The sequence below is a fragment of the Macrosteles quadrilineatus genome, unplaced genomic scaffold, assembly GCF_028750875.1.
Source record: "Macrosteles quadrilineatus isolate MER2022 unplaced genomic scaffold, UCM_ALF_1.0 Scaffold_2__2_contigs__length_208266976, whole genome shotgun sequence".
Taxonomy (NCBI): domain Eukaryota; kingdom Metazoa; phylum Arthropoda; class Insecta; order Hemiptera; family Cicadellidae; genus Macrosteles; species Macrosteles quadrilineatus.
This window is the reverse complement of record NW_026542595.1, coordinates 129,916,834-129,943,443: the sequence shown is the minus strand read 5'-3', so window position 1 is coordinate 129,943,443 and position 26,610 is coordinate 129,916,834. Positions and strand designations below refer to the sequence as shown.

Genomic DNA, 26,610 nt, shown 5'->3' with positions numbered 1-26,610 from the left:
AGTTCTATGGTGTGTGTTTTAATTTCTTGTAATATAAACAGGAGACGACCTATTGTTGATGATTAGATCATTTTATTTTGGTTAAACTAGATTTAAACATAGATAAACAACCCCTTTAAATAACAAGAATTGTTTTCAGCTAATCCAAAATGATGACAAATCTACTAAAGGAGTACGTATGTTTAATCTATGGTGTCACGTACTGTATGGAGTTCATGCTTTTGGGCCTGGAATAATTGGAATCAATGGCCATGTTTTTTTGCAGGAATGCTCAGTGGGTTCAGTTGTTTTGTTTCAGTCCCACGGCCACAACTGTGAGCAATTATTAAAAAAAAGCATAAAATTGCTAAAAGTGTTTAAGACGGGATTTTGTTAAGGCTAAACAAGTCAATTCTAAAAAAAAAAACTTGCAATGATTCCAACGAGGAGTGGTATTCAAGCAATTAACTTAGGCCTATGGGCATGATATAGTTTTTAATAAAGGTTTTGAAGGAAAGTAACTGTGACCAGACTAGGGGGCGGAAAATTATTTGGGCCTAGGGGCGCAAAAATGCTAAATCCGGCCAATATGCAAGAAACAACCAGAATGATTTAAAAAATTTTTATTAAAAACCACTTCCTCACTTCCTGAGATACAAGAATTAAATATACATTGTACATACATAAGACAGTTTTCAACAAGTAAAACCTATTTTTACCCATCAAAAACTGATACTTAAAATACAGACCATCAAGGAATTTCACACAAAATTATAAAAAAAGAATTGATAAATATTAGATAACCGCTTTGTTTCGATAACACATATAAAAATACAGTTAAATTTGTTTAAAAAAATTCATAATTGTACCGATGAAAGCCACCGATACACTCTGTAATAAATATTATTGATTAATGAATGTTATGTTATACTAGGACTGTCTGTACCAGAACCACTATTTCCGTCTTTGGTTTCTTGCTTTAGACGGTCTTTCTTATTGCCTTTTGACAGTGTGGCGACTTCTTTTTGTAATGTTTTTATTTTCATATGGAGCATTTCCACTTTTTTATCATTATCCTTTTGAACATTGTTCATCTTATTTCGTAGCTCAGCTTCTGACGTGAAGTGCTTCGCCTTGAGCTCTGTAATCTGAAACATAATTTTACTAGTGTAGAACTTATAAAACCATTGTTAAGGAAGATTCACTCATTAAATAATGACATTTGGAAGAATCATTGGAAAGTAGCTGTCGTAGTCCCAATTTACAAATACCCCCGCCGCAGCAAACCTGCAGACTAAGCGAATTTCCATATACACAGCTGGAATTCCACTAAATTGTTCCCTTAAAATTGTCAGATTTATTTCCTATTTAAACATCATCTTCTATATATTAATAGGCAAGCATGTTTCTTTAAAACCTTTTTTCTCAGCTCGTGTGCATCGTAGGGAAAATCTACGCATACCGTTAGAAAGCTATTTTCCTGTAGGTGTGCAGAATCCCTTTATAAATTTAAATAGGCTCAAAGATAAGCGCAAAAAATGAGTTTAAAAATTTGAAAAAATTAACATGGATCTTATGCGTTGCCATGCTGGTGACAAAATAACAACGAAATATAAAAATAAAATCAAAACAAATGGAAGAAACTCCAATCACATGTTTTATTTACAGTGTGGGGTGAAACATTAACATAAGTGAGTATATTACATATTTTTGGTCGAGTTTCGACCACTGGACGACCTCTAGTTAATATTAATGAGTACTTAGGTTTGCTGCTACAGGGAAGAAAATAGGGGGGTTTTATTGAAATATTAATAGCTCAGTATGAAGTAAACAAAATTTCAAAATTTCATTAATATACGTCCATACACAAGCAAGCTACAACACTGTATTTATTCTCCATAAGAATAACATGGTAATTTTAAATTTACATTATTTTGCGATTTTTCCGTAACCGTTAGGCATGCAACAATGCTTCAATATACTAAATTATTTGTTTTTTTGAGCTCTACAAAATGGTTTAGAAAGAAATTGCAAAATTTTATGTTTTCAGGGTGAAAAATTTGAAAAACCCATTTTTACCCCATAAAACCCCCCATAAACCCCTGTTCCCATAGTCCGATCATGCTGGTTCGAGAACTCGTTCAAATAAATGTAGGTTTACACGTTTATACCAAATTTCATCAAAATCGGATCATTTTTGCTCGAGTTATCGCGCTAACGGACACATATATAAATATATATATATATATATAAATATATACATATAAATATATATATATATATATATGAATTTGAACGGATGGTGTTTTTGGCCTCTGGGGACCTCAAAACGAAAAACTAAATCGGTCCCGGGTCCAGGTCTTACCATGAGACCTACGGTAATAGCTTATTCCCTATATGGGAAATTCGCTAAATTCCCTATATGGGAAATTCGCTAAAAAGGAGACAATTTAGACTTCAACAATTTCAGAGGAATATCTGTATTAAACACCACCTACAAAATACTCTCCAAAATTCTGGAAAAGAGGCTTTAAGAATACAAAGAGGAAATTCTTGGTGAACATCAACCAGGATTCTGAAGACAAAAGTCTACCACTGATCAACTTTTTATCATCCGACAAGCTGTTTCTAAATATTGGGAGTTGAACAAAAATGTGTTCACCTTTTATTTATTGGCTTCATATGAGAATCACTGATAAACTGATTAACCTAGCAAGAACATGTACTGATGACTCTAGATGCAAAGTCAGAATCAACAATTAACTGTCATTAGAATTCAACATGCTAACTGGGGTTAGACAGGTAGACAGACTGTCTCCTTCACTATTTAATTAAGCTTTGAAAGCTCCCTTCAAAAGGTAAAACTGCCAGGACAAGGAATAGAAGTAGGAGCTAAATTTAATGTAGAACCAGACAAGGACAGAGATGTTGTTATTAGAGATTCAATAGAGTTTAAACGTTACTATACTCGTTCAAAGGTTCAAACTCATCTGTGATCCATTGAGTTTTGTCAATAGAGAAAGTAGGCCTACACCATTTTAATTACACATATTGAGGGATTTGATAAGGGTGATTGTATACAGACAATCATAGTGTGGGCTCAAAAAAGTTACTATCAATCAGCAATCCCCTACAGCATTGGGAAAACAGTTGTAGGTAAAGACATGTGTGGGTAATTTGTTAGTAAAGAAATTAGACATAATTTGTAGTTTGTTTGTTGTATTTCATTTAGAACTGTTATTACTGTTCTCTGTAATTTTGGGTCGACTGGTTGTTTTGAATAGTTTTTATCACAAACTATACTTTGTGGTGATAGAAGTGTTGACACAGTAGGGGAGAACAAACTAAAATAACTGTCAGCGATTAAATAGCATGGTTTGTAGCCCCTTTTAACACAAGAAAAAAATATGCTGAGTTGGATACCAATATAAGTTTAATTACTAAGCAAGAATATTTCTAAGTATTTCAATTGCTGAACTGGAAAGCTTTGCAAGGCAATAGATAACCAAATATATGAGAATATTAAATATATTTAAAATTTGTGAAAATACTGGGAAACTAGCATAAAACTCTACCATAATTGTAAAAGGTTTTGTGTACAGAATGATTCAACTTAAAGTACAGTCACTTCATAGCGTAACGTGAGACAATTATCCTACCATTTTGTCTTTTGACAGTATAATGTTGTCCTTCATCGTCAGCTGTTTCTGTAGCGACGCCATCTGCTCCTTCAATTGAGTCATGGCCACCACATGGTCGGAGGAGTTTGGGTCCAGCGGGTCTCCAGGTGGCTTCACCCTAGGCATCTTGGGTGGCGGGGGGTTGTTGGCCCCGGAGTTGTTGGACTCAGCATTGTTGTTGTCCTGTCCTCCGCCGGCGGGGATCTTGGTCACGTCCACCCTGTTCGGCCTCTTGTTGTGGCTTCTGAGTCTGCAGCAAAATAGTTAGTAAGATAAGAGAAATGCATCAGATTTTAGGGTTGATGATAATTAATAGTAACTCATCTTTCCAAAAAATCCTTGTAAAAATTCCCCACCACCTCATTTCTTATTTTCTACAAATCCCTCAATTGAATTCTCTGGACCAGAACTCTCCAGCAAGAATTAACTGTAAATTATGTTTAATGGTGGGCAGCTAAACGCAACAAAATATTTAGCAAGGTTTTTATTTTTATATTTTTTATATTTTTTTTATATTTTTTGTTTTAGAAGGTAAGACCATAGATAAAACATACTCCCTTAGTAGATTTGTCATCCTTATGGGACAGCTAAAGCCAATTTTATTGTTAGTTCTGCACGTCCAACTGTAGAGGTCGTGTTTTGTTTACAATTTGTTTCTTGTTATTTCAGTCATTTAACACGTTCGCTACTGCAATAGTACGAAAATTTTCATTCACATAGACCAGCGACTCACATATGCGACGGCCGGTTTCCACTCATAGACTGCCGTCGCATATATACGACGGTTAGTCACATTAAAATAGACTGCCGTCGCATATTTGCGTCGGGTTCTAATGTTATTAAAATGCTTATATCTTTGTAACGGTCTATCAGGGTGTCTACTACATTCTGGATAAAAAATTCATGGACAATTCCCGTACATTTAAGGACACTTTGCCGTAACCTTTGTCGGTGTCATTAGGCCTTCCGAATAATTTTCCTGATTTGTCAAACTGTATTAATCTTGTTATTCACTGTAGTTGTACCAGAGAGAAAAGTAAATAATAATAGGTAAGAGTTAAAAATTTCAAAATAGAAAATTATTGAAAGTAAACAAACATAGGCCTACCTATACTTTAGGTAAAGCTTTTATAGTGTAACAGAGAAACGCAATCATTGTCTCCAGCGATAGCAACAAATATCTCCATCGGTCACGTAAACTTCATAACATAGCTTATCCTATCCAGGCCGATTAATTTGGCATGATTCGCCCTGGCACAACGTTAGGTTCTCGACTACTTTTGAACAAAAATCTTTAATGCATATTGTTACTCAATTCTTAGTACAATATCAAGGTATGGTAAGCGGCTATTAATAAGCAATAAGCACAGAGTAAGATTATTGTACTTTCATTTGCAAAGTTAATATCGACACATAGCAATCATTAGTTGTTTATCTTAGGCTCAATTACATTTTCTTAATATATTTTACAGCTCTTTCAAGAATCAAAATACCCAGGCCTATACCTAATTATTTAGGAGGGTCTATATAAACTGAGTAACAAACAATGAGGTTATAATAGCAGCAAAGTCACTATCATCATTCTAGTTCATAAGATTTAGATTGCTTAAAGCATACAACTCAATAAATAAATGTATGGGAAACAAAAAACATTGAAACCTGAATAGCCAACAATATAAGACAAAGATACAGAAAATGCAATGACATAATTTGAAACCAAGCAGGCCTAAATAATGATAAAACATTAATGCAAACAACAATGCTTGTGGTTTTGTCAATTGAAAGATAAAATGTCCATAAAAAAGGGGTTAACTTACAAAATAAGACTGTATATTATCTACATGTTTGATATGAAACCATAAACAGTTTTATGGCACTAGGCACTGGCCGCGGCAAATTGAGAAGTGGAATTTAACAGCCATTATAAAGCTATAATAATTACCCTAGTAATAAAAAAAGAAGTTGTAAAGGAATAAAAGTGATACAACTTTTATGAGCTAGCTGCTGAGTCAACAGTTCTTGGAAGTACTTGACTTGACACTTGATTGTCGTGATAAAATATTAATGGGTTTGAGATTGCTAATAATGGGATTTTTATTGCATAATTACTCTAGTAATAAATTATGAAAATGTAAACAAACATCTGATAAACCTTTTATGTGCTCCTAACCAACTAGCGATCAATAAAATTATGGCCCATTAAAAATTTAAGGACATAGTCTGGCATTTAAGGACAATTCCCGTACATTTCATGGCCAGTAAAAATTTAAGTACAATTCCCGGTTTTCCCGGTTGGTAGACACCCTGTCTATTTGAAGGCACTAACTTCCCTGCAGTGGTTGTTTGGACGTTTGGTGTCGCTTGGTCTGTGAATATGATGATTGGTGATGCATAATGATAGTTGAAAAAACTGGTCTTTACTTTTCTGCATCCCTGTATGTACGTATGCTGCATTATCCTATGTAGCTATTATATTTGTTCAGTTATAAACTGTTCTTGAATAATCTGTTTTACTTTCACCTCAAAACACAAACAAAAATGAAAATACACACACCTAAATGAAATAGACAAAAAATATATTACTATTGTCTTCCCTGTAGACCGGGCGTTGCAAATATGCGACATTACAAAAAACTATAAAAATTTAAATAACAAGAATAAATTATTTACAAACACGATTGCAGCGTATTACGATGTAAATGATCACTGTTTTACAGGTTTTCGCCCGTGGTCTGTGTGTACTGTTAACCAAGTGACAGCCGGTCTATGCGTAAGATTCAAATGTATACCTCGGCCAGTAGCGAACGTGTTAAAACTTCATTTAACCAAATAAAACGATATAATTATAAACAATAACTGGTCGCCTAGTTATATAACCAAATAGTAAAGAACAAATCATGAAAATAACCCTAAAATAATAGAAACAAAATTTTTTCTACCCCAGCGATCAGTGTGGACGTACATAAACTAGGGGTGGGCGAGTAGTAATTACTCGAGTAGTTGGCAATACTCGACAATCGAGTCGAGTAGTTAAAGATACTCGTGACTCGAGTCGAGTAGTAGACGTTAAGCCGATTTCGTTATTTTCATTGATATTTGACAAATAAATAGTAAGAAAGGAAAATGTTTGAGTTTTATTTAATCCCTTAACCCCTTTAAATATTGACATACTAGGCCTACTAATAATCGGCAACCTAGACATCGCTTGCGTCATCCATTTCACTGACAGCGACAGCGCCGAGCCGACAGCTGACACTGGGTGATAGGCAGTGGTGTAGGTGTGCGAGTGCGATGCATCGAATCCCGATTTGATCCAGCATGCATCAAAATCCCGATGCATCGATTATGCCACGATACAGCTCTACTAGTAAAAAGGGATGAGTTGATTATCGTCATCGATACCACCGATACTTGGGCATTGGTATCGGTACCAAGACTCGATTGTCAAAAGTCGATTCCGATAATACCGACATCCGACAGGGATAAATATTTTATTTTAACATTCATTTACTGTATAGCTACAGTATTAGTTTTGTAATCACGGTTAACAATTTTCATAGCCAACTTAGAAACTATCTAGTTCAAAACAGCGACGGTGCCGGTGACATTGTTTAGCTTCAGCATTGCACAACACAATCTACGAATCTACATTTCAAGATGTCAGACTCAACTCAAGAGACAACCGGCGCGTGAATGTCCTGCCAACACGAAATTAATTATTCTAAACAATGTCTGTAACAATAAGTCAGACATTTAGATGTATTATTTTTATTTTTAGTACAAAATAAATAACCTAAACACGTCGAAATTTTCAGTTTAATAATCCCTGCATTATACGCATCATTAGAAAAATTATATTCAACCATTAAACTTTAACATCGTCGTATGGTTAGGCTTGCTTTATATTGCGCCAAAAAGTAGATCCATATTTTGATCTGTACTATCTACCTGATTAAAGAGTTTAGTGAAGTTTTAAGTGCTACCATAACATAATGTATTTGTTGAAAAATATTATAAGCCTTAGTCCGTGTCGATTTTGTAATGTTATATCGAATGGTGAATGTTGACAATAAAAGTATGTAACAACAGTTCTCATTGGTCAGGAAGCGTCAATGCACTACCATGTCAGCCAATCGACTTTCGTGTTTCAATGGAGCAAATGACTATTGCTTTGACATCGTTTAATGTTTTATTGTGGGTGGGAAGGGTATCGATAAATATCGTGATTCGAGATCCGATATGTAGGACGTGTTTGTTTATAAATAATGAGTATTAAAGAATAAAAAACTAGGTTACAGACAGGTTCCAAACATCGATTGTTCCGATCCATTGTTGACACCCCTACACGGAGGTTATAGTGACATCATGCATAAGGGCCAGGCAGGCCGGTTCACAGTGAATCCACTCAGCCGAACCTTGTTCTTGGTATAATCGGTGTGCATTTACTTCCCCAATATCATCTACAGTACATTTTTAATTTACAAATAAAACAATAAGCCATACATTTTTTATTATAATGTTTTTCTAGCATATAACTAACTTTGTTGCTCTAAGATGTATTTTTTCCTGGTAGGCTGTATTCCGTTTCCATACGTTTAGTATTGCTCTTTAGGTCTAACGAACATTTTAATTTCTGAACTAATCACCAACATGTTAGGAACAACCTCAATCAAGCCAAAAAGAGCAAACTTCCTAAAAAGGACTTCAATAATAATTTGAGAGAAATTAGGGATTTAATTCAAATTTTTTTTTATAAATTTCACTACTTACTTGACTTCTTTGTTCTTGGCAGCTTTTTGAGCCATCATCTTGTTATGAGCTCTTCTCTCTGCATCCGACTGTTTGGTCTTGGCCAGAGCTCGTTTGAACGACAACGTACACAGCCAGCACAGCAGCTTACCGTCCACCTGTGGTCAGATTCCATCAGAAATTTGTACATATTAACCAACCACTACATTTTACAAGGCATTGATGATTGAGGAAAGATAGATTCACACACAATCAGAACTCAAAAAACAAAAGGAATTATGACTAGTTCTAATTCAGTTACATTGACTACTATTTGGAACCATCTCGTTTGGCCGACCACCTACATCTGACTAATCGCACACCAGCTTTGTATAAGCTTTGGAGCCTTGCTTGAAAAAGTTACACACATACTGATTTTCTAGAGCCCATTCCTACATTTATTAAAGTAGAAAGTATTATTTTTCACATATATTATATTTTTTTTAAACGTATACAATTCAATTTGAAACAAACTTCTGATGATTGAGACTTTTTTTGTCCATCATGGTCTATTCTGGGGGTTTCAGAAAGAAAGTGTGGGTCATTTCATTTTACAAAATATCAGATTCTTTGTTTTATTAATGATTTATTGGTTATTCAGTAGTTATCAGTTCTATATATTAAGAGAAAGTAATTTTTTAAATAAATTATTGTCTATGTACTTTATTTAAATAATTTGTCTGGAAATTAAGTTAAAAGCGTAAATATTGTTTTCTGTGTAATTTTCATAGTTTGGCACAAAAATTGTTTCAATTGACTTCATTCAAACAAAAATATTGTTTTGTTAACCAATATGCCAACATATGTACAATACAGCAAATGGGATTTTTGGAAGAGAGGCTTAAAATCTCCCAACTTTATTCAGATTCATGAGCGTCCACTAGGGCTCAATTATTTTTTTTACATTTTGCATTTTCATCAATTATTTCACTATGTGACTTAAGCACTCACTGTTTAAATTGATAATAAATTAAATAATAGTAAAACATAGGTAAAAACCTAATCCATGCCATTGATAAGGAGAAACCAGATTAAATACTTAACAATTACTTTGGAGTCTCGTCCGTCTTCTGGCCTCGACAGTTCACCATCCTCCTTGACAATATTAAATGTGAAGTTATCATTTTTCATGCACAGGGAATTCTAAGCAAAGTGAACGTAAACAAGCGAAAAACCAGCCAACTAAAGGTATTGTGCAAAAGTAAAGTGTACACCACAACACACCAAAACAACAATAATGGAACTTAATATACATTTTTCTTAGAGTAAAATAATAGTATGGTTAGATAAAAGGGTTTATACAACTCAATATCAATATTTTAAACGTTTAAAATCCTTTTTAAACCAAAATTAGTAATTAGAAACAGTTCAGTCACTAATCAGTGTTTCTAAAACTTGTTTATGTACAATTGACTATAAATGTTCTTCTGAAATGAATCAAACTCTTGAATTTCAGGTCATAATGAAAGTTAAAAAGATAGACGTACAAAATAAAGAACAAACTACTACATGGTGTAAAAAGGAAGATTCCAATGCTGATTAAACTCTTCAAATACAAGGGGCGTTTTTAAAGTGAGGGCCATTTGTGCGCATAGCTCCGTAGATTGATTGTACGCCACAACGAGATGGTGTATCGCTTACTGGCATTATTTGTGAACGGAGTCCTGCCATTGGCAGCTCTGTAGCTGACGTGTACGTTTTGTTGTGCCCAGACAATTTTTAAAATTATTAAATCTTTTGCTGCATGCAAGATAAGGTCAGTGACACGTTTTTAAATGCACATATCCAACGCATACATTCATCACCAGATGACTGAAGCTTATGGTTCTATTGAAATGGTGAGGGAAAAAGTTAGAAATGTTTTATGCCTTACACGGAAGAAGGGTATGAATATTGAGTCAAGTTGTTACCGGAGACGAAACGTGGATATCTCATATCATCCGTGAATCTAAGCATCAATTCATGGAATAACAGCACTCAACCTTCCCAGAGTAAACTTTAAAGCCAGAAACCCTGTCAAATCCGGCCCGAGAGTTCCTCAACATGAACACTTTTACAGCCACTTTGTAACTACCTAACCCATTTCCGCACTTTCCCCTCATTGCATTTAAGTCTTAAACTTTAGTTATCTGGTGATGAATGTGTGTATCGGATATGTTTCTTGCAGTCAAAAAAATGTATCACAGACATTGTCTTGCATGCAGCCAGAGATTTAAACAAAAATGTTCCAGACCCCCAGCGAAGCGTACATGTCAGCTACAGAGCTGCAAATGGTCTAATTCTGTTTATGATGCCAGTAAGCAGCGAGCCACCTTGTTGTGGTGTAAATACGAACTACGGAGCAGGACTAAAAACACAAAAAAAAAAAAAAAAAAAATTGTTCCAAACAACACAAACAAATGGCCCATACTTGAAAGAAAGAAACCCCCTCGTATAATGCATACCGTACCATAGCTAGGATCTTATAATTTAAACAAGAATGAGAAAACACCACCACCAAAGCAAATATTTATGATGTTAAAACTAAAATTATATCAAAATTATTTTAGGACATGATTACATATCCAAAAAATCACCAATTCACTTCATATTTGACTGATTTGAAACTGAGCATGATATAAAAATGTATTTATTTAGAAAAGTATTATATTCTTACTTTTATCTTCAATTAACAATTTTGTAAAAAGATAATTGAGTCAGAATCAGAATTGTGATCACGGGCTATCACAGATCCTGTGCATCACTGGATAGCTGTGCACCCCAAGTGACACTCGAACACAACAGATTTGAGGAAGGAAACTATTTGTGTGATCGCCTGGTTCCGTCTCACTCTGGGTAAAAAATACTAAAGTTAAGCTGGCAGGGGAGTAAAAGATACTGCAGTACTTCAGTGTAATTGTTAAGTGAAACTTGTTTATAAACAACAACATTTTTGTTGTATAAAAATGAGTTGTAAAACTAATAACTTGGACAAACACTCTTTTGGCTTCAGGGGACTTTAAAAAAGGTACAGATATATAGTAAGGAACATGTTTTAACCATGAACACTAAAAACAGTAGGACCTTAATAACTCAAATCTCGATATCTTGAATTTTTCATAATCCTCTTTAAACACTGATAAATTACAATCAAGTCCAAGGTTTTAAATATTTAACCATTATAAGTATAATTTTTACATATTTTCTGTAATACTTTACCTCTATTAATGAAAGTTCCATGTTCACAAGCCTCAATAACTCATAGTTTACCAATTTATGAGTATAAGTTCTCATGAGGTACTCAAAAATTACTCTAGTACTATGTGTTCATAATTTGATGCCGTACTGACAAATCAGCAGTTTTTTATTCTTGTTGGGACGTGAAAATTATTCATCTTCTTTGTTTAGATGGTTCTGTTTTATTTATTTTGTTTAGTTATTGAGATTATTTTGTGCTCGTCGGACTTCATGTCATCAGCTAAGTATGCCTAAATAAAAAACGTTGACACGGGTAAAAAGAAGAATGATTTAGGCAGTTAGGAAAAAATTCAAAGCAGTTTGGGAATGTGGGATTCCACCTGACATCATATCGATGATTTTTAAAAAGCATCCTGCTGAGGAGGATTGTTATTTTGTTTAAAGACGCAAGTTAGAAAATTTTGTCTAGTCTTTTTTTTCTTTTTTTAACCTTGCATTTGCCCGTCCACATTGATTAACCGCCCGTGCATGGATCGTTTTACAGTAAAACAAGGCTCGTGAGCCGGTACAAAGGTGAACTGTACTGATAAAATGTTTTCGGCAGTGACCAGGAACCAAACCCACGACATCGCTGCCTTGGGCCCGAAGTCCGCGTCGCTACCGACTGAGCCACCGACTCACTGAATAGTCTAACCTTAATTACCATGGCGATAGAACAAATACTGTACCAGTACTGTGTACCTATGCCCAAATAATTGATATTTTTAATTTTATACAATATTTAAAACAAACAAGTAACGTTTTTCTTATTTACTATGGTATTGTAAATCATATTGTGATTTATATTTTTAAAACTATTTTTTTTGTCGTATTTTGTTGTGTACCTACCAAGCAAATAGTTTAACTTGCGTTTCTCCTTAAATACAATCACATTTTTAACACTTTTCTGTGTATTACTCTACTCAATACGGAGATATAGCTTGAGCTCGAGTTATAAAGGCTTAGCTTGAAAAGGTTTGAGTTACTCCTAGAAACATAACTGTAGCGGTGCCAAATAATATGTCACAAGAAAAATGAACAACCTTTTATTTTACGCAGAGGATACGCGTCCGGTAACCGGACGGGGATTAGGCGTCCGGCAGTTACTGTCATAACCTAACCTAACCAACCAAACTTGCTGATAGTGAAAAAAATCAAATGAAGGTTCAATTCTCTTCATAACATAAAATTATAAATGCCAAAAATTCTAACAAAAGATGTACAGTTAAGAAGAAATTACATTCAAAGCAAAATCTGATGACAAAAAGTTAAAGTTACCGATGGGTTTCGACCCGGGGACCTCTCGCATATCAGTCAAGCACTCTATCCACTACACCACGAACACTGATGGCTGAACATCGTATCATTGTGGTAATGGCGTTCCGGGACCCCCTACCGGACGCCTAATCCACGTCTGGTTACCGGACGCCTAATCCACGTCTGGTTACCGGACGCCTAATCCACGTCTGGTTACCGGACGCCTAATCCACGTCTGGTTACCGGACGCGTATCCTCTGTGTTTATTTTAAGTAATAACTAGGTAAAACTAAAATTTAAACAACAAACAATAATCATAACATGTGTTAGCAAATTAAATGAAAAATATTAAACCAGCTGGCACTACACGTATCCTCTGTGTTTATTTTAAGTAATAACTAGGTAAAACTAAAATTTAAACAACAAACAATAATCATAACATGTGTTAGCAAATTAAATGAAAAATATTAAACCAGCTGGCACTACAATAACAATATTGTCAGAATTCACAACCTCGACATACACCTTGATAAATCAAACTTCGCTTACTTGAAAAAATCAATTACTTGAATTTTTACCCTTACCCCTTTAGCTTTGAGATATCAAGGTCCTACTGTACCGTACCTACTTATCCACAGGGGAAAATCACCAAAACACAAAGAAGAGTGTCAGTAGAAAAGCAGTAGTGCGTTTGAAATAACAAAAACTAAGTAAAAAAAAATGCTACATTATTTACAAAGCAAGGTATCTCTCTACATGTAATAATACAACAAGCTATAACATATCTGACAAAGGAAGAAAAGATAGTCAAGAAACACTTAGAAAACGTGAAACTAGACAAAAAAAAATGCATACCTTCTTATCCTCATCTTTGCGATCAAACGCACACTTCTGTTTGCACTGCTCACACGTGACCGGAGGCCCATATTTGCGTTCCGAGTTGGTGCAACGTTGACATTTATTGCCAATGAAGGCAGCGATGATATTGCAATACTCGCAAGCTGTCGGTTTACCATACTGTTTCACATTTACTTCACATTTCTTGCATATCGTGCTGGTGCTTAGTTTACTGCAAAAGTATTATTGATGACTGTTAGCAACTATTGACTGTAGACTACTACTCTACTGGTGGAAAGAAAGAGATCAAGGTTCGTCTTGGCAGAAAATATTTATTTAATTGCTAACAAAAAGAATTAACTTATAAGGTGTGTGTAAATTATTTTGCCAAACGCAAAAAGTTCAACATTTTTTTGACAGTTTGTAGTAGGCCTACATTCTCGGTGGCTGTTAGTAGTAATTACACCAGAGTCTCGATAATCCCAAACACCTGCTGCGGAAAATAGGTTTACTACTTAATTTAAATTAAAAACAAAGCTGTGAGTTCTGAAATTAAGGGTTACATGGTTCCAGCCAACAAGGGTTTCCCTCGTGGTTTTTTGGGAATTTTACATTAATTATGTATGGAACCAGGAAAATTTGATTTTTTAAGCCTATAGCCAAGTAAGCATTCATTTCTCTAAAAGTTGTTGAGAAGTAGGAATAATGTGATTGTAAGAAATTTTCACAACATTGAGACGTTCATAGTGTTTAATATGTGATCTCGAGAGCAAGTTAAAGTCATAAAAATACCTACATTTTTTTAGCAATTTTACAGAATTTTGTCTTCTAAGCTTAGAAGGTGAAATTCATTATTATTGCTTATCCAAAAAATTTGGTAATACAAAAAGGGGAAGGCACAGATTAACTCGGATTAGTCGACTGTGGTGTATTTAGTAAGCTAACATAATTATCATAGCTTGCTTTAGTTATAATGTAATGATAATAACAACCCACATTAAGATGGTTTTTAACCTCCGTTTATTTTGTACTAACCTTTTATGTTACACTACCCTACTTATAAAGACATTCAAGTTTTGGATATTAAAATTTTGCATAGGGCTGAGTTTGGAATGCCAAAAATGGCTTAAGAGCATATTAAACAACACATTCTCAATCTATTTCCAAACAATCGTAGGCCTAACGTAAGAGAACATTTATGGTATTATAAAGATCAGAGATCAAGAGGGGGATCCAGTGTAACAGAGTTCCGGGAGATATTTTCTTTATTTAGAGATAAGACTTTCTTTCTACTGAAGACTCACAATAACAGAAAAGTGTTACATACTTGGTTTGTTGAAATTCTGATCTACAATAAGTACACTTCACAACTGGAAATGCTCCTCTGCATTCCTGAAAAAATCACATAAAATAATATGTTAATTCATAACAAAGAAGTCAGATATTTTATGGGAACTTTACGATAAATTTATGCCAGTTCTTTTTAGCGGCACATTATTAGCCGAGCTATATGTATAACCTACCCTACTCATCTGAAAAAGTACAGGAAAGCAATCACTATATATTTTTATTAACTTAAATCCTAATTAGCCGTGGTAAATATTTCAGTTCTCAGCAAATGTCAATAAAAAATACTGGGCCGAAAAAAAACATAATAGTATAATTAAGTATGTACCTATATTTAATGATCTTTGGTTTGATAATTATGCTACTTACGTTTTTCCTTGCAACACGTGATCTTAATCAAAATAAATTATTTTTATTGTTACCTACACTGTTAACATATATAAGTTAAGTAGGCCTACTGTAATTTATGTTTTTGTATAAATTGACTTTAACCGGTTGCAATGACTAGAGGGGAGAAAAATTCTCTGCGAGAAGCACTTAAAAATGTGTTTCTTAGTTTGGCTTAATTGCAAACTTTCACATTACAGAGTTGTTATTATTTCAGCGATCAAATGTCTAGATGGTTTGTATTAAAAATGTTTTTCGTAAATTATAAAATGTCTGTTAACGATATTGTTTTAACGATTAAACCCAATTAACCACAACCGAGCAAGACTCTGCCCCTGGTACTATCAAACCAAATCATGTTTATTAGCACATAAACGTACAGAGCTTATAGATAAATGTACAGGTGCTTCGTCATTCTTCTTATAGCCTAATTTTATATAATGTCCTTTCTTAAAATGTATTTAGTAATTTAAAATGTATTTATGAATTAATCAATTGAACAACTAAAGCATATTTCCACAGATAATTTATATAGGCTACACAGATTATTATTAGGCCTACTACAAATCTTGATTATACGTGAGTGTTACGGTAATGTTGTTACGGTAAAAAAAAACTACATTTCAAAAAATTTGTTTTACCGACGATCAATAGGCTTATTATTGTAAACAACTTGTTACGTAAACATTTTTGTGACATTTTGAAACCCACTGTTTGACCAAATTACATTGAAACAAACTTAAAATAAACAGTTATTTATGTCGGCAACTAGATATTTCGAAAATAATAACTTGATAGCCTATATATAAGACTGAAACTCTGAACTAAAATTATGACTTCAACATTCCCTTTCTTTCAAATTTATCTACTTAAACACCAAAACCAGAAAATTTGTCAAGTGGTTGATTCGAATTGTGAAATAAAATAACCCTGTCACATTTTAATATGTATGATCTGCCTAGAATGCAAGTGGCCTAAGTCAACATTTTTAAATCTGAGTTGTGAGTTCTATACTAAATTGGGCTCATTTTAGCGAATTTCCCTATAGGGAAGTAGCTATTACTGTAGGTCTCATGGTAAGACCTAGGCCCGGGACTGATTTACTTTTTCATTTTGATGTCCCCAGAGGCCAAAAACACCATTCGTTCAAATTTTGATATATGTATATTTATCTATATATGGATATATATGTGTCCGTCCAGACAATAACTTGAGTAGCCTAATTTTTGTCAGATTATGATAAAATTTTGTTTGAAGGTGTAAGGCGGGATAAACTTGAATGAGTTCGTGAACAAGCATGATCAGACCATGGGAACAGGGTTTAACAGGGGGGTTTATAGGGAAAAATGGTGTTTTTCTCATTTTTTTACCCTTAAAACACAAAATTTATCGATTTTTCTTCAGACCTTTTTAAAAAACTTAAAAAAACAAATAATTTAGTATATCAAAGTGTTTTTGTACAATGATTAGTTACGTAGGAAATTCAAAAAATTGTTAATTTAAAATTCCCATGTTATTCTTATGGAGAATATTGTAAAATGTTGTAGAGCTACAACATTTTACAATATTGGCTTGTTTAGGCATATAGTTTGATCAAACTTGGCGAATTTATTTATTTCATACTAAGCTATTGATATTTTAATAAAAAACCCCACTTTATTAGTTTTCCTGTAGCAGCTAACCTAGGTACTCGTTAAACATAAATGCTAATTCAATAGATTAATTGAAAATCAATCCAGGCAAATGGAAATTCGCTTAGTCGGCAAGTTTGCTGCAGCAGGGGTATTTACTTCTTATGTTCAGTATGAGCTCAAAAACTAGACCACAGAGGCAGCAAAAAAAATATCAACTATAGACATCCCAAGAACAAAACAACCTGCGCAGAAACGAAATAATGAAGTGGTTCGCGCTGGTAGGTGTGGTGTAGCCTACCCTTCAAAGCTGTGCGGCTCGAAATGGCCCAGGGTTCTTTTGTTTCTGGGATGTCCATAACCAAAACAAAACAGCTGTTGGACTGAGAATGACAAACAGTGTTGTAAGCTATATGATGTGTACTTAAATTATAATGTTTTATGCAAAATAAATAATGAAATATTAGGCCAAAACTGTTTCTACATATATAACCTGAATATTTAAACGGTTTGATTCACAAATACAACAAATACTCAAAACTTAGTTCCCGTTATTTACACCACTTTCATTAACCCTCCGAGTGTCCCTTGTTTTGGCCTTAATGTCTGCCTATTTTTTGCTCATTTGCAAGGTTTTATTAAAACGGATCTGAGAAGCTTGAAAAAAATGTTAATTATACTGTTCTATATACCATTTTGTTTGGAAAATCATGGGCTTCAATATTATCTATAAAACATAAGGAACATTTGTTTAAAAAAAAATTTTTGTGTAAAAAAAAATATTTTGAAAAATTAAAAAAAAAAATAAGTTCGCGCTCAATGAAATTGTATAAATTATATAGGCCTAGGCCTATATTTTAAAATAGCCACTTTGTTCTAAATTTTATGAGGATTACAAATATATAATAATATAAGGAAGTAGATTTGCAAATAAATAAGTTATGGGCAAGAAACAGATTTCAGTACATAGCATTTAGCTAAGAATGCATATTCCATAGCTAACCATAGCTAACCATAGGAATCTGGCTGATAATTTACATCAATATCACTACCTACTTCTTCAGGATCATCAACCAGCCCTTCAAAATCACTTAAATCTTCTTATAATGCACCACGCATATCACTACTTTTGATTTTTAACGCTAAAACAATGATAAACGTAATAAAACACATCAGTCATCGGTGCGAGGTTAACCAAGCTGTTTACAAATACGCACGTCAGCTGTCTGCTACAATATTTTCAGAACTAAAATGAAAAGCGCTTAGAGACAGACCTCCGGAGAAAGCTCTGAATCTGACAAATAAAACGATACCTAACTCGATCCAGTTCAATCCGATTTTGTCAGTCATAGAGCCTTCGCCGTAAACACTGTTTGTGAGTCGATGCATCAACACAAAACACTACACAAAGTGTGTTATGTGTCGACGCATCGACAAATAACACTCGGAGGGTTAAATGACCTGGTTTTTAAACTTTGTTTCATAAAAACAACAGTTACTGTACTCAAAACTTGGTTTCGTTTCAGGGACTTACACCACTTTCGTTCTAGGCAGCTCAAAAATGTCATACCTCCTCCTATTTACTAGTGGGCATAGGTTAACAACCCTAAAAACTGTTATTAAAACATAAAACATTATTACCCCAATATTCAACAAATTTTTGGATTAGGCTACTAGCTTATACAGTAGCCTAGGCTTAGGTTTACAATGCTTTGGTGTTTTACTATTAGGCTTAAGTTTACAATTATTCTATTTTGACTAAACTTTTTTGAAACGTACCTATGTAATATTTTTACACATAAGTTGCACGATTCAACAACCAACCTTTAATTTTATGAATAAATTATGAAACGTAGTTAAAAAATGACTATTAATTAATGTTCTATTACGAAATCACGATTAAAATTGTCATGTACATGTTAGAGAACTCACGTGTTGTTGGGCTTAATTTCATAGTTGGTTTAATTAGTAGCACCTACTATTCTTAATATTCTTCACGTAGGCTACAGTTATTTTCCTATAATCTTTTTTTTATTTAAATAGCCTATGAGCAATGTTTGCTTGTACATGCTTGCATAAAGATCTCGACAACAGCTTCAACAATTTCCTTCAAATGCTGTACCTAAATAATTTGGGCCTTTTTCTGGACTAAAAACGTGTTTAAAGCGCAGTCAAAACTGCTAACAAAAATCTAATTACGTAAAAAACTAAATTGGATTTAAAAAAATGTTTACAGTAGGCCTACATGCCTTAAGGTTTGCCAGGTAACCATGTTGGTGGAAAAAAATAACAAGGGAAAACTAAACAAAATACTTGTAACATATGTATTTACTAGCAGAGTACCTGTCCTTCGTACGGGGTTGGAATATAAGTATAAAATGCTTATTGCAGTTATACTCAAGCTTTGCGTTTGCAATAAGGGAGGACACAGTTTGATAAAATTTGCTTTTTTAAATTTACAGTATTTTATAGTATTACACATCTACCATAGCCATAATGTTCCACTACCACTTCACCTAAACAATAGAAACAAATAAATTATCAACAATTCGCAAAATATCACAAATTATTCATGAAATGAAAAACATAAACATAACTGTAAACAATCCTACTTTGACAGTTCTCATTGCGAATCACAGTTTTTTTCTTGTTGCTTAGTTCAAATTAGCTGTTTTCATAAATGCAAAAAAAAATATAGTGCTGCACCCTGTTGGTAAATCTTATAACTTTTTAATGCTTTTCCATATCATAGAACCAGCATTTTAGTTGAAACAGCTGACTAAATTCTTTAATTCCCTTTAAATATGAATTCTCATAAGGTTAACATGGAGAATTACAGAGCCACTGGGGCGGAGCCCGTAAGGATTTTTGAGATAAGAATATGCCTATATGTTAATCGGGAATGTAAGCTATCATCATGCCAAATTTCAGCCCGATCTGTCCAGTGGTTTATGCGTGATTGAACTTCAAACAAACAAACACACAAACTTTCACATTTATAATATTAGTAAGATAACAAGCCATCCACAGTACAGTACCTAGCGAATTAGAAAGTAAGTACAGTACAAAGGGAAAAACATAATTTGTTACTATTGAGCAAAGATTACACTGAAGATTAATCGATATAGGGGTACAATGGAAATTAACTATAGGTACCAAGCCATATGTCAATCCCCAGGTACAACTGGTATCTATTTAATTTAGAAATCATAAATATTTAGCCTAAGTTAATACAAAACAATGACATTTAATGATCTTTTAATTGCCTTTAAAATTACTTTGGGCTCTAGGTACCTAGCTGTATAATGCAGTGGTTCATTTAGAATGAAAAATACCCCCCCCCCCCGCAGCAAACCTGCAGACTAAGCAAATTTCCATTAGCCTGATTGGATTTAGGCCTACATTAAAATGCCTCCTTTAAAATATCACATTTATTCCCTATTTAAATAAAATTAGTTTAACGAGTACTTAGGTTTGCTGCAACAGGGAGGGTAATTTTTTTTAAGTTAATAGTTTAGCAAGAAATAAAATGTATTTTCCAAATTCGATCAAAATATGTTCATAAACAAGCAAACTACAACAGTTGACTTATTCTCCATAAGAACAACATGGGAATTTTAAATTTAGGCCTACAATTTTTCTCCGTAACCATTATGCGCACAATAACGCTTCAATATACTAAATTATTTTTTTTTTTTAAGCTCAACAAAATGGCTTAGAGAAATTGTGAAATTCTGTGTTTTTAGGGTCAAAATTGGGAAAAACCTATTTTTACCCCATAAAATCCCCCATAAACCCCCGTCGTTACCATAGTCCGATCATGCTGGTTCCCGAACTCGTTAGAATAAATGTAGGTTTATACCAAATTTTATCAAAATCGGATCATTTTGCTCGAGTTATCGTGCTAACGGACACATATAGGCCTATATATGAATTTGAAAGGATGGTGTTTTTGGCCTCTAGGGACCTCAGAACGAAAAATTAAATCGGTCCCGGGTCCAGGTCTTACCATGAGTACTACGGTAATAGGTAGCTTAATCCCTATATGGGAAATTCGCTAAAAACAATAACAATTATCTTTATTGACACTGATATTTTGAAATACCTACGGCAGTGTACGATTATTTCGCCGTGTAAGGTTGGCGACGCTCCGTGCAGTGGGTGCGGCCGGGTTATCGACTTGCAGAGTTAGCGAATTCTGCCGCGGTACAAAATCGAGTTAGCGGGTTCCGGAGTTAGTCAATTCTTGACTGGGACGGTTAGCCAGTTCCAGAGTTAGCTAGTTCCGCCACCCGACCGAGTTCCAGAGCTAGCCAATTCCTACTTCTAAAAAAAATTATTAAAAAAACACATTTTCCTTTAAGAGCGAGGGAAAAAACATTGCAGTGGTGATCTATGTAATTCTGCACAACCTCATGACATTATCACTTAAAAATCTCAAATGGTCGTAACTAGGAATTTACCCCCCCCCCCCCTGTAACTTAGCAGCAAACCTAGGTGTACTCGTCAAGCCAGTAAGCTATAGCTAGCCGGGGTCGGGGTTGTAGTTATTGAAATAGATTTAGGCCTAACTAACTTGAGTTTTTAGCTTTTCGCTAAACCGGCAGGTTTAGCCTACTGGGGCGGGGGTATTAAGTTAAGTTATATATGTTAATCTCTATAAAAACACTTTTATACTTAAGAAAACAAAACTTAACTTAAGTTTACCGGTACTTAGCGTCAAATTTGTAATAATAACTTGCTTATTACAATAAAAACATAAGTAATTATGTTAATTGATGGCGGAAATTCATCACGGCATGACAGGTTCCTCAACTTAGGTTAACTAACCTCTTAAGTTAAGTTAAGTTATCCTCTTGCACCTACTATTTTATTTGTACCATTCAATTACAACCTTATAGTAAATAGGCCTAATAGAGAAAATATTTTACTAAGAACACTTGTTGCAAGGAAAAACATTTAGGCTATGTAATTTAATTCAATTAACCCTCCCAGTGTTACTTGACGAAAATTCGACAAGCAGCACACTTTGTGTAGTGTTACTTGTCGATTTTTCGACACGCAGACATCGTTTACGGCGAAGGCTCTATGACTGCCTGAATCGGATTGAACTGGATCGAGTTAGGTATCGTTCTTTCCGTAATATTCTAAGCTTTCTGCAGAGGTCTGTCTCTAAGCGCTATTCATTTTAGTTCCGAAAATATTGTAGCAGACAGCTGACGCTGCTGACGTGCGTGTATTTGTAAACAGCTAGGTTACCCTCGGACCGATGACTGATGTGTTTTATTACGTTTATCATTGTTTTAGTGTTAAAAATCAAAAGTAGTGATATACGTGGTGCATTATAAGAAGATTTAAGTGGTTTTGAAGTGCTGGTTGATGATCCTGAAGAAGTAGGTAGTGATATTGATGTAAATTATCAGCCAGATTCCTAGCTATGGTTAGGCTATGCATTCTTAGCTAAACGCTATGTACTGAAATCAGTTTTTTGCCCATAACTTATTTATTTGCAAATCTACTTCCTTATATTATTATATATTTGTAATCCTCATAAAATTTAGAACAAAGTGGCTATTTTCAAATATTTATAGGCCTATAATTTATACAATTTCATTGAGCGCGAACTTATTTTTTTTTTTGAAAATTTTCGAAATTATATTTTTTTTACCTAAAAAATTTTTTTTTTTTTAAATGTTCCTTATGTTTTATATATAATATTGAAGCCCATGATTTTCCAAACAAAATGGTATATAGAACATTAGAATTAACATTGTTTTAAGCTTCTCAGATCCGTTTTAATAAAACCTTGCAAATGCGCCAAAAATAGGTGGACATTAAGGCCTAAACTATGGACACTTGGAGGGTTAAACCGCAGATTATGAAATAAGTTATAGCTTGGGCTACATTTTAAAGTTTTAACACATTAAACTTAACTTAGCAACGGAAAAGTAATGTTGCTTTTCACTTAGCCTGTAGATCAAACAATATCGAGATTTAACTTAACATGCATTAAGTTAAATACGCAGCCCAGTAACTTCTCTTACATGATTCATTGATACAAGAGGACAATGGAAAATATGAACGTAAGATAGTCACAGTAAGTTCAACGAAGCCACTGTTCCGTTATTCGGGAGGTAACTTAGGTAGGCCTACCATAACAGGAACCTTTTAGTAAATTGTAACTAAGTGAAAGTTACCCTATTGTAAGAGATAAATAACTTAAAATAGGGTTCAGTGGTCTAGGTTTAAGTTATGTAACTTACTTAACCCTTAGAGTGCCAGGCGAGAAATAAAAGTAACGCTCAAAAAATGCCGATGATTTTTCCCGAAGGTCGCGCTAAAAATGCCGAGCGCGATCTGGCGATTTTTAGGTTAAAATTTCGTAAAAATCGAATTTTCGATATTTCGACCAACGAAAATCGATGTATCGCATCTAGCAACTTTCGACTCAATGTTAATATATGGGTTAAAAGAATCCGAGTATTTATTCGGTTGTTATGACAGCTGTTCGATCATTACGAAACGTCCGGTCAGCCGGACGTTGGCACTTTTGGCTCGTTCTAAAAACGTCCGGTCGGCCGGACGTTGGCACTTTTGGCTCGTTTTAAAAACGTCCGGTTCCCCGGACGTTGGCACTCAAAGGGTTAAAACTTTGCAAGATAGGCCTAACTTAGTTGGGCAAAGCTAGGCCTAAGTTTACTGTATTTCTAAGTAAATTCAAATGTATTTTCTTCTACTCTGGTTTACTTGGACTTAAAATATAATAAAATGATTGCTTGAAAAACATTTGCTTAGTTTGATACAAACCAACAAACCTAAAATCATTCTGACTCTTAAGGCCTAGAACTTAGGCTTAGCTAGTCTGGATTAAGACTACACAGGCCTGGAAGGAAGACGTATAAGGACATGCTAATCTAACTGCAATGTCAAGGAGCATTCCCAAACATAATTAGGGCATATATTTAACTTAGAATTACGAAACTTCAAATGTTTGGATTCGTCACAAGAAACTAACGTCGTATAAAACAGTAAAAATAACCTAGACTAAGTTACCTTGCACAATTGTTGACCTGGTGACAGCTCCTCAAACGGGTGTCTGGTAAAGCATCTAGAGCAAGCAAATAACGCTGTCGAATTACTCATTATTAAATAAATATAAGTTATTGGCACAAAGACAATAAATAAAAAATATATAAAAATAGTATTTAAAAAGTGACAAGTGGCTTAGTGGTTATTCATTCACAACACTGTCACCACCATTTTGAAAATTTTAACGATCAAGAAGGATCAAGTGATCACTGCACACACACACTGAATCAGAGCTAGGCTTCACACTCTTTGGTCCCGGTAGTTAATAACGCAGTCAGACAGAAGATCTTTTCGATTCACAACCTAGAAGGATTAATCGATTAATCATCCTATTATTGTTTACTTACTTGATTGATTTGTGGAGTAAATTAATGGCTTAAACCATTGTCTTTATACCATTGATCAAAATGGCTATGTTATGTGTATAACATTGATTAAAAACCTCCTCCCTATCCCGCTATCCCATCCCATCCCCTATCAAGATTATTGATTCAACTCGAAGTTTTAAGTCGACGTCTGCGATTTTGAGAGGGCAATGGCAATAGTCTCTCAATATGCGATAATATAGAGAAATGTCGATTTCAGGACCAAAGCTAGTGAATGAAACCTCTATGACATTCCTCCTGAACAAAGGCTGGAGAATTGTAAAAGAATAGATATTGTTAAGTGAATACAAAAATCAACGACTAACTCTTAATTAGAGCTATATGCTATACGATGTTTATAAAACTTAAACACAAAAACCTATTAACATTTATTATATATGTTATATCTCACTAGTTGTAGAGTAATAACATAGACTAACTGTTGTAACTCTTTATAACATAATAAAAGATAAATCAGATAAAAAAGTGTATTATTCCATTAACATAGAATAGAAACTAAACATAAACAATAGTAATCAAAAAGAATAAAGATCATATGATCAGCTGGTAATTCAAATGCAGTCTATTAGAAATTATAACACTAACCAACACAAGGTAAAGGAGTATGTTTTATCTATGGTAATAAGCAACGCAGAATCAAGTAGACCTATTTAAATTAATAGTCATGAAGAAGTGAATGAAATGAAGATATGATATCAAGAGAATGTCGTAGTGAAAAAATCCACAATTTGCCCGAATTAAATTTACAGCACCTATTTTTTCAATATAGGTAAATCACCCCAAGCCCATATTTAGCGTGCATATGCGTTAAGTTGCCAACTCTGGAACGTGTCAGTCGTTAAAACACCATGGACATATAAAACATATATTAAACATATCGTGGATATTTTATTCATATACAATAAAATCCATATAAAAGGGGGCTCTGAGATGTCCGGTAAAGTGTCACACACTATATCACGTATTATTTATTTTTTAATAAATGGTTTAAGGCATATTTAGGCAACGGTAAAACTGCTGGTGCATGTGTGTCTTAAGATTTCAGGGCTTCTACCAAACCATTAACTGTTAATGTAGTCGACGCTCTTCTCTCTCCTCATGTGGTGGCTTCTGTGGCGCGGTATTCAATCAAGATTTACATGAACAATAGCCTTTTTTTTATGGATGCTAGATCACGCTGAGTCAGTCACCTGATTCGCCGAGGAATACAAAAGTGTTGTGTGCAGTACATGCACAACAATAGCACTCTCGGTAAAAACATAAACTGATGAAACATTGTTCTGTAAAAAAAAATACAACCCTCTAACCTCTTCTAAATAAAAAATAGTGTGGTTTGAGATTTTTGTAAACGCAAAAATCATCTGTAGTCAGAGAAAGAACATGGTCCATCACTCTTCCCAGACAGCACACTTTATCCCAGGGACATCCCATAGTAGTCCCATATGTCCTGAGAATGTCTCGGGATATGTGCGCTATCCTCAGGATATCCCGCAAAATCCCGGGACGAGTACGAAATCCACAGGATATCCTACAATATACCGTAATGTCCCGGGATTTGTAAGTTAACCTCAGGATATCCTGTAAAGTCCCGGGATATGTACGAATGCCATAGGATATCCCAGAATGTCCCATGAGATCCCGGGACATGTAAAAAATCCACAGGATATCCTGTAATGTCCCGTAATGTCCCGGTAACAAGCTGAAGAAAAAAATACTACCACTGATGAAATGTACAGTATATCTAAATTTAAATGTTCAACAAGGCCGATATATAATAATTTGTTTTTTTTCACTAGTGCTTTCAGAAACTTGGTTTCCATCTTCAGGCTGTGTTTACACTAGTACAGAAAGTAAATATTTACTTAATAAATTAATTTTAAACAAAGTTAAAACAGATGATTTAAAGGATATTGGAAAAATAAAAAATAATATTAGAAAAATTAATCTTTTGAATTTTGGATATGTTACAGTGTTGTTCTTGATGTAATTATTTTCAGTAATTCCGAATTTATA

General features: G+C 34.2%; 1 protein-coding gene across 5 annotated transcripts; it reads right to left on the bottom strand.

Annotated features, from left to right (window-relative positions):
- Positions 1-586: 586 nt before the first annotated feature.
- On the bottom strand, positions 587-24,388 carry LOC128986063 (protein FAM76A). Of its 5 annotated transcripts, none has more exons than XM_054406158.1 (7): positions 24,176-24,388; positions 15,085-15,149; positions 13,776-13,989; positions 9,492-9,590; positions 8,430-8,566; positions 3,639-3,909; positions 587-1,127 (listed from the first exon to the last, which is right to left on the bottom strand). In XM_054406158.1, exons 1-7 carry the CDS (start codon positions 24,263-24,265, stop codon positions 900-902), a joined length of 1,104 nt encoding a protein of 367 aa, XP_054262133.1. In that variant the 5' UTR covers positions 24,266-24,388; the 3' UTR covers positions 587-899. The 5 variants fall into 5 exon arrangements, with proteins under 5 accessions (XP_054262133.1, XP_054262134.1, XP_054262135.1 ...); XM_054406159.1 differs by having other exon boundaries at positions 9,498-9,590; XM_054406160.1 differs by having other exon boundaries at positions 9,492-9,542.
- Positions 24,389-26,610: the final 2,222 nt, after the last annotated feature.

What these genes read in the sequence shown, in the direction of transcription:
- LOC128986063 (XM_054406158.1), bottom strand. Translation starts at nt 24,265, where the DNA reads ATGAGTAATTCGACAGCGTTATTTGCTTGCTCTAGATGCTTTACCAGA. An exon ending in GCCAAGAACAAAGAAGTCAA is followed by an intron (nt 3,910 to 8,429) that starts GTAAGTAGTGAA and finishes ATTTTGCTGCAG; the next exon opens with ACTCAGAAGCCACAACAAGA. An exon ending in TACTGTCAAAAGACAAAATG is followed by an intron (nt 1,128 to 3,638) that starts GTAGGATAATTG and finishes ATTATGTTTCAG; the next exon opens with ATTACAGAGCTCAAGGCGAA.